The sequence below is a fragment of the Phodopus roborovskii genome, unplaced genomic scaffold (assembly GCF_943737965.1).
Source record: "Phodopus roborovskii unplaced genomic scaffold, PHOROB, whole genome shotgun sequence".
NCBI lineage: Eukaryota > Metazoa > Chordata > Mammalia > Rodentia > Cricetidae > Phodopus > Phodopus roborovskii.
Window position 1 is genome coordinate 22995677 of NW_026126558.1, and position 15735 is coordinate 23011411.

Here is a 15735-nt window from a genome sequence, read left to right on the forward strand (position 1 = left end):
AATATAAATTTAGATAAAGAATTTTATACTGGAAGTTTAGCACCGTTAGAGTACTTAAGCTGTCCATGGAGGTTCTAGCTTGCTGGTTCTGGCTCTCGAGGTCCTACACGTTTGGTGTCTGCCATCCGAAGCTGTTCAAGTGCAGTCTCAAGCTTCACCACAATTTCCTCCTGCTTCTCTTCATCCTCCAATGGTAGTTCTGCCACAGGGAGCTGAAAGGCCTGGCTCAGGTAGGTATTCAGCGTCTGTTTGTCCAGGCTGGGATCGATGTTCATCAGGGCCCCACGCATCTTCAATAGGCTCACCTCATCGAGGCTTCCCACAAGGAGAGAAAGACAGGTTAACTGGCTTGAGCTCTTCTGTCTGTACCTGGACTTTGAGGTGCCCACTTTTCTGTCAGGTTTGAGCAGTTAATAGTTCCTGTTGCACAGGGAGACTCAGACACCTGAGATGCTATCTGATAGGGCCTGTCCCACCTGTGGGATTTGCCAGTGTCTCAGTAGGACTTTGGGGCCCAGGGTCACTCACACATCTAGGCCCAGATCCTGCTTCAACTCCTGTAAGTACGCTTCCTTTTCATTGTCATACTGTTCCCATATCTTCTGCACAAATGGCTCACTCTGGCCCTCCTCATCCTATGGGGCAAGGTATGGGAGAAGGCAGGGTGAGGTCATATTGACTATAGTTTAAATAAGACTAGGGAAATTATGTGTCTCCACCCACCTCGGTAAACAATACTCGGTAGTTGAACACTTCTGTATTGTTGCTGTCTGAACTCCAGCCTGCTGCCTCCATTAGCTCCTGAATTTGCTCTTCCTTCTTGAGAGGAAAGGTATTCTTGAGGATGGTGCTGTAGGAAAGGAAGAATGCCAATGGCCTGACTGATTGAGGCAATCTACTCACCTTCTCATTCCCCTGGGCCATCCTTACTAGTATTTCCACAGGTTCTTGTTTTTGAGTTTTTGAACTCATAATGATCCTCCTACCTTAGCCTCCCAAACTTTTTTTGGTTTGAATTTTTTTTTTTTTTTTTTTTTCTGTATTGACACAGATTGGCCTACAACTCTGTAAACCTAGATGGTCTCAAAATCACAGAGATACTTCAGTCTCTGCCTCCCATGTGCTGGAATTAAAGGCATATACTACTATGCCTGGCATGTTTTGGAACAGTTTTGTTCTAAGCTGGCTTAGAATTAAATGACTCTCCTGCTTTTATCTCTCAAGCCCTAGAATTCCAGACATGTGCCACTGTACCTGGTGAGGACAGCAGGTTTTGAGGCTGTGACCCTTCCTGTGAGATGCCCCTTTTTCCTGCATACCCGAGAACCTGACGAGCCAAGATAATGGACTAGGAGTGGCTTCACTAGCCTCTTACCTGAATTGATCCATGGCTATTAACCCCTCGTTCTGAGTGTCAACATTTGTCATCTCCTTCAGCAGATGGGACAGTGTCTCCTTTTGGTTGATATATACACTTTCCATCCTCTACAACGAGGGGAGCAGTTACTAATATGCTTCTTACTAGAGCCGTGGGGGTAGAGCCATTCTGTGCTGGAGACAAAAGCCCTTTCTATTTGACTGAGGGTAACAGGTGGGGCCTAGGCCAAAGCTCACCTTCCCCATCAACACTGCATAGAACTGACTCATTATTTCACTAGAGCGAAAGAGCTTGATATTTTCAAAAATGGTGTAAGCCCAGGCTATCGCGTCATTGATCCCAAAGCGTCGCTCCAGAAAGTTGAAGAAGAAATCTGGGAATGACTCTTTCTGTAGGGTGAGAATACTTGGTCAGCGTGTCCCAGGCTTGCTTAGCCCCCAACCCTGCTCCCTACCACCTTGAGGGAACTCCTTAAAGGACCCAGAATCTGAAAGCTACACAGAGGCAATGTATCATAACCAGTGAGAGCTGACCTGCTCCTCTGCAAGACGTTCCTTCCAGGCATCCTCAAGGAGATTTACCACCTCCTTTTTGCTCGGCTTCTTGTTCTCCACAGGGCCATCAAAGCGAAGGAAAGCAGGGACAGATTGCCCAAAGCCCTGAAACGAAGTGTTGGATCACAACTGGACCCCTCTGTTGCCCTGTGTCTAAACAGGAAAGAGCCCCAGATAGTTCCCCCAGAATCATAAGTGACCTCTGGCTCAGGGACTCCCCTACCAGCCCTGGGAAGAAGTCTTTCTCGCGAAGCAGACCGTTGCCAATCTCCTCCAGCAGCACATCCACCAGCTGGTCACTGTTCTTTCCTTCAGCCAACATTAGCCATCGTTCCGGGCCCCCTGCTATGATGCCTGTGGGTGGAGAGAAGCTAGGACCAAGTCCATGTCCTCTAGCAGGCTCTGGAGCCCCTGTAACCATTACCTTCACATTTGGTCCAGTCAGGTCGAGGTGTGGAGGTGCGCTGAATCTCCTGCAGCTCCGAATAGAACTGGTCCCGCTCCTTCAGAGTGCTCATATGCAGCTGCAGCAACATCTCGTGCTCCTTCCGGACCTCTTCATAGTCAGCTCTTAGGCTTTCCAGCTGGAGGCAAGGCAATTGGTCCGAGCTATCCATCGCCTGCCCGTATGTACCCTTCCACATCTGACCCTACCTGCCCACCAGCACCTGCTCTTGAAGATCCTTGTTGGTCTTCTCCTGCATTTCGAAGTCCCTCCTGGGTACGACGTCTCCAAAGTTGGCTTTCATGGTGTTGAGTTCCATCTGAGTGCGGGTCAGGTCTTGTCGAGTCATCTTCAGTGCCAGTGTTAGCTTTACAGGGTCCTCTCCCCAAACACCTGCCAGGGTCCCACCAGTCTGTCTGTCACCCTGGCTCTGGAGCTTATACCTAGGGTTGGGTTAATTGCTTGGGGCATACTGTCTGAATAGAATGGCCCCTGTAGGCTCACATGTTTGGACACTTGGTCCCCACTTGGTGGGACAATTTGAGAAGGATTCAGGGGTATGGCCTTGTTGGGGACTTTTGTCACTGAGAGCAGCCTTGATGTTTCAAAAGACTCAGCGTCATCCTCACTGTTCTCTGCTTCCTGACGGTGGAACTGTATGTGAACTCTCAACTGCTGCTCTAGAGCCTGCCTGCCTACTGCCTGTGCTTCCTGCCATGATTTTGATAGACTAATATCCATTTGGGACCCTAATTCCCAAAGAAACCCTTCCTTCTAGCCGAGCAGTGGTAGCACACACCTTTAATCTCAGCACTTGGAAGCAGAGGCAGGCAGATCTCTGATTTTGAGGCCATACTGGTCGCGGAGTTCAGGATGGCCATCTAGGGCTACATAGAAAAACCTTGCCTCAAAAAAAAAAAAAAAAAAAAAAAAGAAAGGGAAATCCTTCTATAAGTTGCCTTGGTCACTGTGTTTTATCACAGCAATAACTAATATACCTTCTCTGTTTGGGATTCTTTGGGTCTACAGCATCACTACCCTAAGGGTTCAGGCTTAAGTACAGAAGTCCAAGACATGTGGTTCCATGCTTCACTTGCCCACAGAGTCTCTGCTTCCAGCACTGTTAAAATTCCCTACTTTATTTGGTGATTTTCAGTTGAGCTTAAAAAATCCACAGCCTCAGTGGGCAGCGGTGGCGCATGCCTTTAATCCCAGCCACTCGGGAGGCAGAGGCAGGTGGATCTCTGAGTTTGAGACCAGCCTGGTCTATAAGAGCTAGTTCCAGGACAGCCTCCAAAGCCACAGTGAAACCTTGTCTCGAACCCCCCCCAAAAAATCCACAGCTTCAGCTAGTGGCCTACATATCTCCTGCCATATATGGACACAGGATAGTAAGATAATATTAGGAATGTAAACGGTGACAGACAGACTTCAGCACCTCAGGAAAGAAACCTGGCTTGGATTACCTGGAGACTGGGCTAGTGACATGTCTTCTCGTTGGTATCGCAGCTCATTCAGGTCCCCGATAAGAATCTTGCGGGCATCTCGCTCAGTAAGGTAGCGAAGGTACTCCTCAGCCAAGCTCTTCCTCAGTTTAGTCACCTTCAGGGGTGGGGCAGGGAGTATATGACAGTATTTAGTGACTTGGAGTCCGCATTGGCAGTTAGTCAGCACAGGGGTGTGATTATTGCTTGATAGTCGCCTGAGCTTAGGAAAGTGACCATGCCTGAGAACCCAGCAAGATGTCAGTGCTTCAGCCCATGAGAGCTTGCTGGCACTTGGTGCCACACTGGAGTCTATGCTGGGCACTACAGCCAGGCACAGCGAAAATAATAGGGGCTCCTGGGGATGGGGATGGCTCCTCCGTTCCAGGCAGAAGGGTAGGTGGGGTTCCGGTTGCCCCCCGGGTGCCTCAAACACCCAGGCTACAGGCAGAGCAGGAGCTTGGGGGCTTTGCTAGCATTACCATATCCACTCACCTCACTCTGCAATGAGACCTTCTCTTCATTCTTTTTATCAATGAGCTTTAGCAAATTCATCTTCTCTTTCTTGAGCACAGAGATTTCGTACCTCTCTTCTGCCCTCATGGCCAGGATCCTCTCACTACAGTCCTCATTCATAGTGACAATCTTGGCCTTCAGGGGCTCTAGGGCCCGAATTTTCTCCCTTTGGTGGGCTAAGCAAAGATAGGTGGGCTGGACGTGGTGGTGCACACCTTTAATCCCAACACTCAGGAGGCAGAAGCCAGGAGGATCTCTGAGTTCTAGACCAGCCTGGTCTACAAACTGAGCTCCAGGACAGCCAGGACTACATAGAGACCCTGTCTCAAAGAAAAAAAAGACATAAAGACAGGCAGAAAAGCCTTTGGGCAGCCACAGTGAGCAAATAGCCAGGAGTCACAGAGCCTAAGGTCATTGATGTATGTGGGTGTTTTGCCCGCATATATGTCTGTGAAACTTGTGTGTGCCTTCAGAGATGGGAAGAGGAGGTCAGATCCCCTGGAAATGTAGTTACAGATAATTGTTTACTAACATGTCGATGCTGCAGTTTGAATCCAGGTCCTCTGGAAGGACAGCTACTACTGGCCTCTTAGCTGCTGAGCCAGCCATCTCTCCAGTGCCTCCCACACTCTCTCACACTTGCTTTTAAAGAAGGGCAGGGGATGGGGATAGAGCTCCATGGTAGAATGCTTGCTTATTATGTATGAGATACTAGGTTCAATCTCCAACCATGCAAAAGAAAAAACAAAGCAGTGTCTGAGTCATGTTGAGGGTCAGGATTTCTCCCATGGAGAGGCTTAGGAATATGGGCTCTGTAGCTGTAATCTGCTTGGTACTTTCTGAGTAGATGAGGGAACCTTCCCAGAACTTACTCCCCTGGGTCCCTTCTATTTAGTACATATTGCTTCACCATCCTTCTAAAGGGTAGAAAGGGTTAAGGCATGCAAAAAGTGCCTTGAAAGATCAGTTAGTAGTAGAGAATCAAAAAGTCAGACTAGGATACTCTGTATTCATTCTAATTGGGGTCCAGAAGGAAGCTGCAGTCTTACCCAGCATCACCTCATATGCATTCTTGATGGAGGATAACAATGGCTTGTATGTCTTGAAATCTTCTATGAAGAACTCAAAAATCTCTCTGTAAGGCTGGCATAAAAAAAAGAACCTATCATTTCCTGGCCCATAACCCCCACCCTCAGTGGACTCAAAACTCTTTCCATATGAGACTACTAATAATGTAGTCTGGCCAGGTACCACCCAAGTCTCAGTACCTTGGAGCTGGAGAGGAAGGACCAGTGCTAGCTCTGAGGCTTAGCAACCTACCACTGTAGGCCAAATATGCCATTCTGCCTAAGCTGTCTCTTTGGCTGCCCAGGCAGTCATCTTCTTGCCTACCAAATCCTGTGTCCATTAGCCTCCACTTGTAGCCCTCTCTATGGATCAGAGACCTGTGGGACAGGGTGTTGAAGAGTCTAGCTTCATATTCTGAACTCAAAGTAGAGAGAGTATTTGCCTTTCTAAGTTACATTCAGAAAGAATATGTATGGGATATGTGTGTATGTGGGCCCAAAGCCTGGCCCATGGTCAGCACTCAGTAATGCTTTAGTCATGTCTAGGTCAGAAGTTTGAGATTCCTTTTCTTTATTACAGAGTCCCTCCCTCTCTAATATGTACCATAGTGTGGACTGCATCTAGATTGACCATTCTCTGTTTCTGGGCTAGTTCCTCAAGCTTCTAGTTGTTGCCACCAGGCCAGAGGCTCTGTTGTAGGGTACTCCTCTTTTCAAAGAGGAGTAGTTAGAAGACAGAGGGGCTTCTTCCCCAGTGAAGATCTGGTGAATGAGGTTTCTTTTCTTTCCACCCTTGACATGTTTGGTCTGTGGCTCTGACCTGCAGCCTCAGCTCTTGTGCAGAATCTGTGCCCAGGTCCAGCAGGAGGAGCTCCTTGCGCAGGTAGTTCTCTAGCTGCTCCAGGTACCTGGGCTTGGAAGTGCCCAGGGGCTGCTGCTGCCAGCTACTGCAGAGGATGGTGGGCTGAAATGTCACTAGCACTCAATGGATCTCCTACTTTTGGTCTGGGGTTGCAAACTCCACTAAGCTATATGTCCTGAACCAATACCTAATCTAGACTAGCCCATCCCCATCAGGCTGGCCTTAGCTTACTTGGTTCGCTTCCGGCAGTCCTCCGAACAGGGCTTTCGTTTATGTAGAATCATCTGGCCACTGGTGTATGTTGGCCATGGGGACAAGTGGCCACCCATGGATAACTGCAAGGGCTTAAGGAAGGGACAACTGAGGTTGTTACTATGGCAACATTACTCCCTTTCACTTTTTTGGTATTGTTGAGGGTTGAGATATTGAGATTTTGTTGAGGATAAGACAGAACTACCTCACACATTTAAGTAAGGACTATACTACTGAGCTGTATTCACAGCCTATTCCCTTTCTAATCTTCTGCATCTCTCCACACACATACCACACATAACACACACACACACACACACACACACACACACACACACTTACTTTTGTTATACAGACCTTGCTATCCTTAGACTTGAGACCTATTTTCTCCCAACTCCTGTATGCTGGGATCACAGATCACAGCTATGTGTCAGCAGCATACAAACTTTTTTACCTTTTTTTTTTTTTTTTTTTTTTTTTGGTTTTTCAAGACACGGTTTCTTTGTGGCTTTGGAAGCTGTCCTGGAACTAGCTCTTTAGACCAGGGACCAGGGTGGCCTTGAACTCACAGAGATCTGCCTGCCTCTGCCTCCCAAGTGCTGGTATTAAAGGCATGCGCCACTACTGCCTGGCTTATACAAACATTTTTAATATGATCCATAATTAAGATTGTAGTCTTTTGGTTATAGACAGGAATAAATCTCAAATTTTTCTTATTAGCAGTGTGAGCATAGGTTTAACTGCTCAGAGGCTCAGTCTTTTCTTTTTCTTTTTTCAAGACAGCGGTTCTCTGTGTAGCCACGGCTGTAGACCAGACTGGCCTTGAACTCACAGAGATCTGCCTGCCTCTGCCTCCTGAGTGCTGAGATTAAAGTCATGTGCAATTACCACCTAAGTGTCTCTGCTTCAGTCTTTCATTTGCAAAGTAGGGTTAATAGCACTCACCATTTCAATGCACAGAGGGAAGGATGCCATGAGAAAATATAGTGTGTAATTTATGCACTGTAGTGCCTGTTAGGAACCTAGAAGTATAAGTTATACTCTTCTGTGGGTGAGTCAGAGAGCACTGAATGCCTGTGCTATGATAGACAAATGTGAATGCTGAAGAGCCCCATCCCTGCATTTTGGTATAGTATAGCTAAAGAAACAAGAGAGGAAGGTAAGGCCAGGCTAATGCCTAAATGGACAAGACAGCCAGGTCTACAGAGCTGCAATAAACGGAGCCTGGGAAAAGACTGGGTTGCATCCATTGAGGGAGGGGGAAGTAGGTGAGGGTCCCCTAGTGAATGTGACCTCATTCTGAACAATCAGAAGATGCATGTGGTAGGGAATAGTATGTATGGGTTTATTTTTTTAAAATTGTTTTTCATGAAATTCAGCATAGAAAAATATGTCCAGTCAATCCTATTTTTAGGATTTCATAAATGTGTGTCCTTTATTTATTCTTTGGCATTTTGGAGTTCATAGTATATGCCAATCACTGCTGGGTTCCAGAGACACAAGGAAAGCTGGGTACAATGGGAATAGGGCGACAAATGAATTGCTAATCACAAGTCAACATGAAGTGACTGAAACCAATGAAGGTTACAGAAGCACAGGAAGCCTTGACTGGGATGTGCTGGGGGAGGCTAGTCAGCTCAGAATAAGGCAACTACAAAGTATGACTCAAATGAGAACATGAGAGAAGCTACAGTCAGTTGCAGAAAGAATGTGGTGGGAATCTGCAAAGATGTTTGGATAGCACCAACAGCTCAAGGGTTGCGGCTTTTTAAGAGTTATGAATAAGGAGCTGATTCTAACAGATAGCAGGGTACCTGAAACTCTAGTTAAGGAGGCTGGAGGCAAGAAGTCCAGGCAGCTGGTGCAGAGGGAGACAAATGAAACAACATGGTTACACACAGGGTGATGCCAAATGTAAACTTTGAATTGTGAGAAAAATTTTAAATCTAGAAACAGAAAATTGTTATAATTGGGAATGAGCATATTGGTTTGAAGATAAAATTGAACACAAAGAAAGGTCTAGAGAACTACAAGATTGCTCCCAACTAACAATTTGAGCTTCCGTGGAAAGGCTATCATAAATTCCCTTCCCGGAGAGATCAACAACTAACTTCTCCATGGAGCCCTCAACTAATGCCTGTTGGAAACAGGATCAAACACCCATACATAAACACTGAGTCGAACTAGAACCCAGATGCAGATGGAGAGGACAAGACCATGCGGCAGAAACACATACAGACAGCTTACCTGAACAAGGAGGAGCTAACGGCCACTAGACTGATAGCTGGGAAGCCAGCATGGGACTGACTCAGGCCCCCCTGAATATTGGTCTCAGCCAGAAGGACTGAGCAGTCTAAGGGACCTCAGACAGTGGAGCCAGGATGTATCACTGGTGCACAAAAGGACTTTGCGAACACATCCCCCATGGAGGGAGAACTGCCTTAATCTAGAGACAGGAGAGAAGCCCTAGTCCCTACTTCACATGACCTGTCAGACCTACATGACCCCAACTGGGTGACATTCCCCTACATATGGAATTGGGGTGGGGGGATGGGAGGGTGGTTAGAGTGCATGTGAGAGGGCAGAGAGGGTAAAAGGGAGGGAAGGAGGGAGGGAGGGAGAGAAGGAGGGAGGGAGAGGGAACTGGGATCGACATGTAAAATAATAAATTTTAAAAAAAATGCTTTGACTCCAAAATTTAAGTTGAAGGACAAGTTACTGGGGAAAAGGATTTCTATTTTTGTTTCCACAGGAAATGAAAAGCTGTGGATTCCTTCCAGACTAATGTGGTTTGATCAAGCCAAACCGCCTGAAACAGAGTAGGAGGTGATCCTACATTCAAAACAGCTGGACAAAGCAGCCTTACAGACTACAGCCAGGATTTCTGAATCTTCTTCGAATCCCCCATGACAGCGCCCCTTACCAGCAGGAAGTAGTTTGGAAAGAACAATGCCCAAATTCCCAAATATTGGCTATAAATGTTTAAATGTTTTCATTTAGATGGACTTTGTTATATAAAATAAATAAATAAATAAATTGAGAATGAGCATGACAAGTTAAATAAGAGAGCAGAAAATCCAACAGAAATTGGTGAGCACATGCCTTTAATTCAAGCACTTGGGAGGCTGATGGGGGCAGATCTCCGAGTTAGAGGCCAGCCTGGTCTACAGAGTAAGTTCTAGGACAGCCTAGGCTACACAGAGAAACCCTGCCTCAGGAAAAAAAAAAAAAAAAAAAAAAAAAAAAAGATCAGAAAATTCAAAATGCCAGAGAAACCCTGTCTCAAAAACAAACAAAAAAGGTATATTTCCCCTTAGATATGGTAGAAAGTAAATTAGGTATTAAACTATCGCTAAGATAAGTTAGATAATGGAGTATTTTCTCTGAATTTGTTAGATTTGAATATTGTAAGTGCAATTCTTTTTTTTTTACCCCCTGCGGCAGGGTTTCTCTGTGGCTTGGGAGACTGTCCTGGAACTCACTCTATAGATCAGGCTGGCCTTGAACTCACAGAGATCCACCTACTTCTGCCTCCTGAGTACTGAGATAACTGAGCTTGATAACTGTTTCTGATACATATTTTTATTATGTTACAGTTAAAACTTTTCATTTTTATTTAGATAAAAAGGGGAAATATTGTAGAATATTAGTTTAAGTTGTGTGCTGGGTGGTGGTTTGCACGCCTTCAATCTCAGCACTGGGAAGGCAGAGCTAGTTCCAGGACAGTTGGGGCTTTTACACAGAGGAACCCTGTCTCAAAAATGTGTTACATTCATTTATGCTGTGGAACATTTGTTTAATGATGCAAATGATCTGTTGCATTCTTTTATGTTGTATTTGTTTAACTCTGTAAAGCTGTGTTACTTTGCCTGCCTAAAAAACCTAATTGGTCTAATAAAGAGCTGAGCAGTCAATAGCCAGGCAGAAGAGAGAAACAGGTGGGGCTGGAGGGCAGAGAGAATAAATAGGAGGAGAAACCTAGGGAAGAGCAAGGATCAAGAAAAGGGGCAGGAGAGGAGGATGCCAGAGACTGGTCACACAGCCATACAGCCAGCCAAGGAGAATGAAGAAAAGAAACATATATAGAACAAAGAAAGGCAAAAAAGGCAAAACAGGTTAAAGGGAAATGGGATAATTTAAGTTAGAAACACTGACTAGAAACAAGACAAGCTAAGGCCAGCATTCATAAGTAAGAATAATTCTCAGTGTACTTATTTGGGATCCGGGTGGAGAGCACTGAAAGAGTGAAAAAAAAAAAAAAAAAAAAAAAAAACAAAAAAAAAAAAAAACCCACAATACATAGTGAGACTCTGACTCAAAATAAGTAAACCATATGGGCTGGCACACTCCTGAAATCTTAGCACTGGGGTGGGGGTGGGGGTGGAGGCAGGGGGATTGGAGTTCAAGGTAATCCTAAAATACACAGAGAATGTAAAGCCAGCTTGGGCTACATGAGACCATATCTCTGTAGGGAAAAAGGACCAGCCAAATAAACATCCTGACCAGAGCCAAAGAAGCACACTCTGAACCTTTTACCAGGGCCAAAGAAGCACACTTTGGTCACAGAATCAGAGCCAGGGAAAGAAATACATAAATAAACACACTTTGGCCCTGAAACCAGAGCCAAATCTGCCCCTGACTAACTAAGCAGAAAACCAATCCCTGAGTAGAAAAACAAACCAATCCCTGAGCATGAGATCTAGACAATCTGAGTTCAAGGGACTGAAATCTGACCAATTCCCATCCTGAAAATCTTTTCCCTTGAAAATCCCGCCCCTGAGAAGCCCTATATGAGCCCTGTGCTTGTTCAGTTTGCTGCTGCCTTTCCCACCCAGGCAAAGGCAGCCACTCTTCTATATTTTTCCCTCCCAGTAAATCTCTTGAATGAAGTTTGGATGATGAATCCCCTCTTTGACAAGGACAGAGATGGAGCCTGGAGTGGAGCGGCGCTGTAAGCCTTTCACTAGGGAAACCTTCCCCTAGTAGAGCAAGAAGTGTTACACTCTGTGGATGCTGGGGTTGTAAACTGCTACTCTTACTGTGACCTGTGATACTCCTTGGTTCCTGATTGCCAGAATACTTTTTCATCCAAGCTATAACACTTAGTATTCCTTGGATCCTGACTGCGAGGATCCCTTCCCGAGCCACAATGCTTACAATCTCAACAACAGCAACAACAAAAAAACTATAAAATAAGGGAAATGCCAGGCATTGGTGGCGATCTCTGTGAGTCCAAGCCTGGTCTACAAATCGAGTTCCAGGATAGGCTCCAAAGCAATACAGAGAAACCCTGTCTCAAAAAACCAAAAAAAAAAAAAAAAAAAAAAAAAAAAAAAAAAGAAAAGAAAAAGAAAAGAAAAAAAACAAAACAAAACAAAACCATAGGCACCTACTTTGATTTGCGCAGGCGAATGAAAACTCAATAAACTGGGCAAGTAGCTGCTGCTTTTCAGGCTTTTTAGCAGCTCCTCAGGGCTTCTGCCCAAGGGTTGTTTCTAAGAAAGCATCTTTCTTCCACATTCCTAACTCTCTGCTTCCCCCTGCAGGTAAAAACCGGAAGGTGCCTCACTTCCGGGTAATGGGGAGAGAAACATCCCCCTCTGGTGGTTGGTGACAACACCATAGGAAAAAAGCAAAAGTGCCTGGACTGCAGGTCTAAACTGAGTCAGGCACCTGGCGAGCAAGTGGCTGAGGCTGGAATCAACTGAAACTCGCCTTATGCAATGATTCTCAACATGTGGTCACCTAAGACCACCAGAAAACACAGAAATTCACAACAGTAGTAAATTTACAGTAATAAAGTAGCATTGAAAATAATCTTATGGGTCTGGAGAGATGGCTCAGCTGCTGCTCTTCCTGAGTTCAATTCCGCAACCACATGGTGGCTCACAACCATCTATAATGAAAGCTGGTGCCCTCTTCTGGTGCACAGGTATATTTGTGGGCAGAATACTGTATATATAATAAATAAATAAATCTTAAAAAAAGAGGAAAATAATTTTATGGTTGGGGATCACCATAACATGAGGAGCAGTATTAAGGGGTCGCTGGATTAGGAAGGTTGAGAACCACTGCTTTACTGTGGCTGCACCCGTTCTCTTCAGAGTTCATATTGCCCTATTCTCCCTTAGACAGGGGGCCTGCCTGCTAAAGTGTATGGACTGATGGGAGATGTCATTCTGTAAATGTGTTTCTCTTATTGGTTAATGAATATAGCACTGTTGTCCTATAGGGAAGCAAGAAATGGGGGCATAGGAGACAAGGAGGATTCTGGGAAATGTGGTAGAGAGGAGTCAGGATGTAGGCCTTGAGAAGTGTAGGAGATCCGAACTCTCTCTCCGTTAAGACCAGGTGGAAACACTTAGATTGATAGAAATGAGTTAATACCTAAGACAGAGCTTGCAAATAAGAAGCTCTAGTCATTGGCCAACAGCTTTGTAACGAGTAGAGTCTCTGTATGTTATTTGGGGCTGACATGGCTGTAGGACCAGGCTGGCGGGATAGTGCTAGTAACAAAATGGCGCCTGTACCATGGGTACTAAGAACTTCCACTTAAAACTTGACAAAAGCTTAAAAAGATATTTTAAAACCAAAAGAACAGAGACAAGCAAGTCTTCTTGGTAGCAGCATTTTTCTTGGTCAGGCTCTGTTTTGCTAGAGACAAGCAGACTTGCGTGGCTCCTTTAAGGGAGTCTTCCTAACAGCATAAACGGCAAAACACCAAAGTAAAGACAGATTCAGATTAAGTAAAACCTAAAAGGTTTTTACAGTGTGTTTAAAAATTTACATAAGCTTGGGAGAGAAAATAAAAAGGATTATTTGGTTAAAAAAGAAAAAAAGTGACCGGGCAGTGGTGGCACCTGCCTTTAGTCCCAGCACTCGGGAGGCAGAGGCAGGAAAATCTCTGATTTCAAATCGAACTTGGTTTACAGAGTGAATTTCAGGGCAGACAAAGGTTCATGGAGAAACCCTGTCTCAAAAAATGAAAAAATAGAAGTAAAAAAGAGTAATAAAAAAGCCACCAAAGATGGGAAATACACAGAGAGTTTGGATACTATATGCTATTGTGTTGTCTTTGAATTGCTCAGTTGCTAAGGAAGAAACAACAACTAATAAAATACACTTGATTATCAATGGTGCTGAATTAATCCAATTTATATATTTTAAAAATGCTTTGACTTCAAGTTTTAAGTCTAAGGACAGGTTACTGGGGAAAAGAATTTCTATTTTTGTTTTCACAGAAAATAAAAAGCTGTGGATTCCTTACAGACTAATATGATTTGATCAAGCAAGACCCCCTGAAACAGTGTTCCAGGTGATCCAACATTCAAAACAGCTGGGAGAAGGCAGCCTTGCAGACTACAGCAAGATTTCAGCGTCTTCTTAGGATTCCCACGGTATTACAGCAGCATCCCTAACCAGCAGGAAGCAGTTTGGAAAGAATAAAGTGCAAATTCCCAAATATTGTGTATAAGTGTTTGTTTTCATTTAAATGGGGTTGGTTATAAATGGTTAGTGACCACAACCAATCTCTTTTTAAAGGTAAAAAGGGGATTATGGTATAGGAATAAATACTTTGTTTCAGAATGGACTTTCATTTATTGATACAAATTTAAGGTCAATTTTGTGATATGTATATTTCTCCTCTTGTTTAGGTATTGTGTTTACATAGCTCATTTAAAATGTAATGTATAACTAAGTACAGACTCTAGATAGTTACCTATGATAGTCAAAGCTTATAGTTAGGTTGGTTAGGTTTTCTAGATATATAGAGAGATATTTCAATTTGATAGGCATTCTTCAAACCTTTCAAAGACCTACAGAATATGGCATTTAAAATGGTTTAGGGTTTTTCTTGACAGTGAGACATAACTGCTGCTGGCAACACCATCTTCATCAGAAAGGAAGATAGACATTGAAGAAACTCGTTATGGAGTTTGCTTCCAATATGGCAAGACTAGCTATTTGGGTAAGAAACTGCTCTTGTCTGGACTGTTTGACTTTATGCAGTATAAACTGGACATGCAGGACCCACAGGAAAGTGACTGCTGAAACAAGATGGACAGTACTACAGGGTTCATGCTTCATGGAAGAGATTGCCAGATATTCTGAAGGATACAGAGAAAAGTGACTGACAAACTGCTAATACAGGTGGACAGTTTAAAGTTTCCTGCTTTGCTGAGGAGTCTGCCAGACATGCTGTGGCCTATGGGCCAAAGATGGATGCGCCAATTTACAGAAGAACTTTGGATGATTGTTTGGGTAGTGAGATATCTGTCATTTCTAGAGTTTATATACTATCCTTCTGTGATCTTTGATGGAGTTGAAAACAGATTGCTATGGTTACAGTTTTCCTTAGTTAGGATTAAATATAAGTTACATATAAGACTTTAGACTCACAAAGATAGGATAGATGATAGAATATTTTCTTTAATTCTTGATAATACTAATGGATTGTAATTCTAGTTCTTGCTTAATAACTGTTTTTGTTATATGTAATTTTACTATGTTAAAGTTAATACCCACATGGCAGCTCACAACTGTCTGTAACTCTGATTCCGTGGCAACACACCAATGCACATTAAAAAAATAATTAAAAAAGGAAATTCTTGTAACCTGGCCAACAGTTTCATAGTTAATACAGTGTCTCTTTGGGTTATTTGGGGCGGAATTCAGAACCAAAACACCCAGGACTCTGTCTTCATATGCTTGTTCATAAGTATTTATGCAACTCAAGTACTCCATCAGACCTAGGGCCATAAAGACATACCATAAAGGTACAGTTACAGCACTAAAGGACCTTGGCAGGAGCTGGTGTTAACCTAACACTGGCATTGTGTCTGGTTTCTGTGAGCTGCACTCCTCTGACTGGGAAGAAACTAGTCTCCTGGGTATGTTTTGGGTTGTAGGCATAAGACAGGACAGGTTGTAGAGGGTGACACGTGGGGCTCCAAAAGAAGAGAATCACTGACCAGTGTTCTTCGTTTCTGAGAAAGCTTGCGTTTCTCAACAGCCTTCGCTTCTGCAGTCCCTCCTGAAGATTGTTTGGGACTTCTGTGTAGAAAAGAAGCTGTGATGGGTGACAGAGCCCATAAAGGGGAGAGATCTCCAACCCAGATCCAAAGGACATAGCTCGCTCCCCTTCCCTTTTCTTTTTTCAAGACAGGGTCTGTCTAT

The 15735-nt window shown here is 44.2% G+C and overlaps 1 protein-coding gene across 1 annotated transcript; it reads right to left on the reverse strand.

Moving 5' to 3' along the window:
- Positions 1 to 4: 4 nt before the first annotated feature.
- On the reverse strand, positions 5 to 15608 carry Tsnaxip1 (translin associated factor X interacting protein 1). Its single transcript, XM_051201480.1, has 15 exons — positions 15531 to 15608; positions 6538 to 6650; positions 6265 to 6391; positions 5427 to 5520; positions 4357 to 4553; positions 3844 to 3979; positions 2601 to 2770; positions 2357 to 2516; positions 2156 to 2286; positions 1912 to 2037; positions 1615 to 1767; positions 1376 to 1485; positions 724 to 850; positions 529 to 635; positions 5 to 315 (listed from the first exon to the last, which is right to left on the reverse strand). The coding sequence occupies exons 2-15, from the start codon at positions 6633 to 6635 to the stop codon at positions 75 to 77; spliced, it is 1977 nt and encodes a 658-aa protein (XP_051057437.1). The 5' UTR covers positions 6636 to 6650; positions 15531 to 15608; the 3' UTR covers positions 5 to 74.
- Between the last annotated feature and the right edge of the window lie 127 nt (positions 15609 to 15735).

Coding starts and splice junctions, on each gene's coding strand:
- Tsnaxip1 (XM_051201480.1), bottom strand. CDS start 6,635: ATGGGTGGCCACTTGTCCCCATGGCCAACATACACCAGTGGCCAGATG. Junction 5,521..6,264: donor CACAAGAGCTGAGGCTGCAG/GTCAGAGCCACA, acceptor TTTTTATGCCAG/CCTTACAGAGAGATTTTTGA. Junction 316..528: donor CAGGATCTGGGCCTAGATGT/GTGAGTGACCCT, acceptor CCTTGTGGGAAG/CCTCGATGAGGTGAGCCTAT.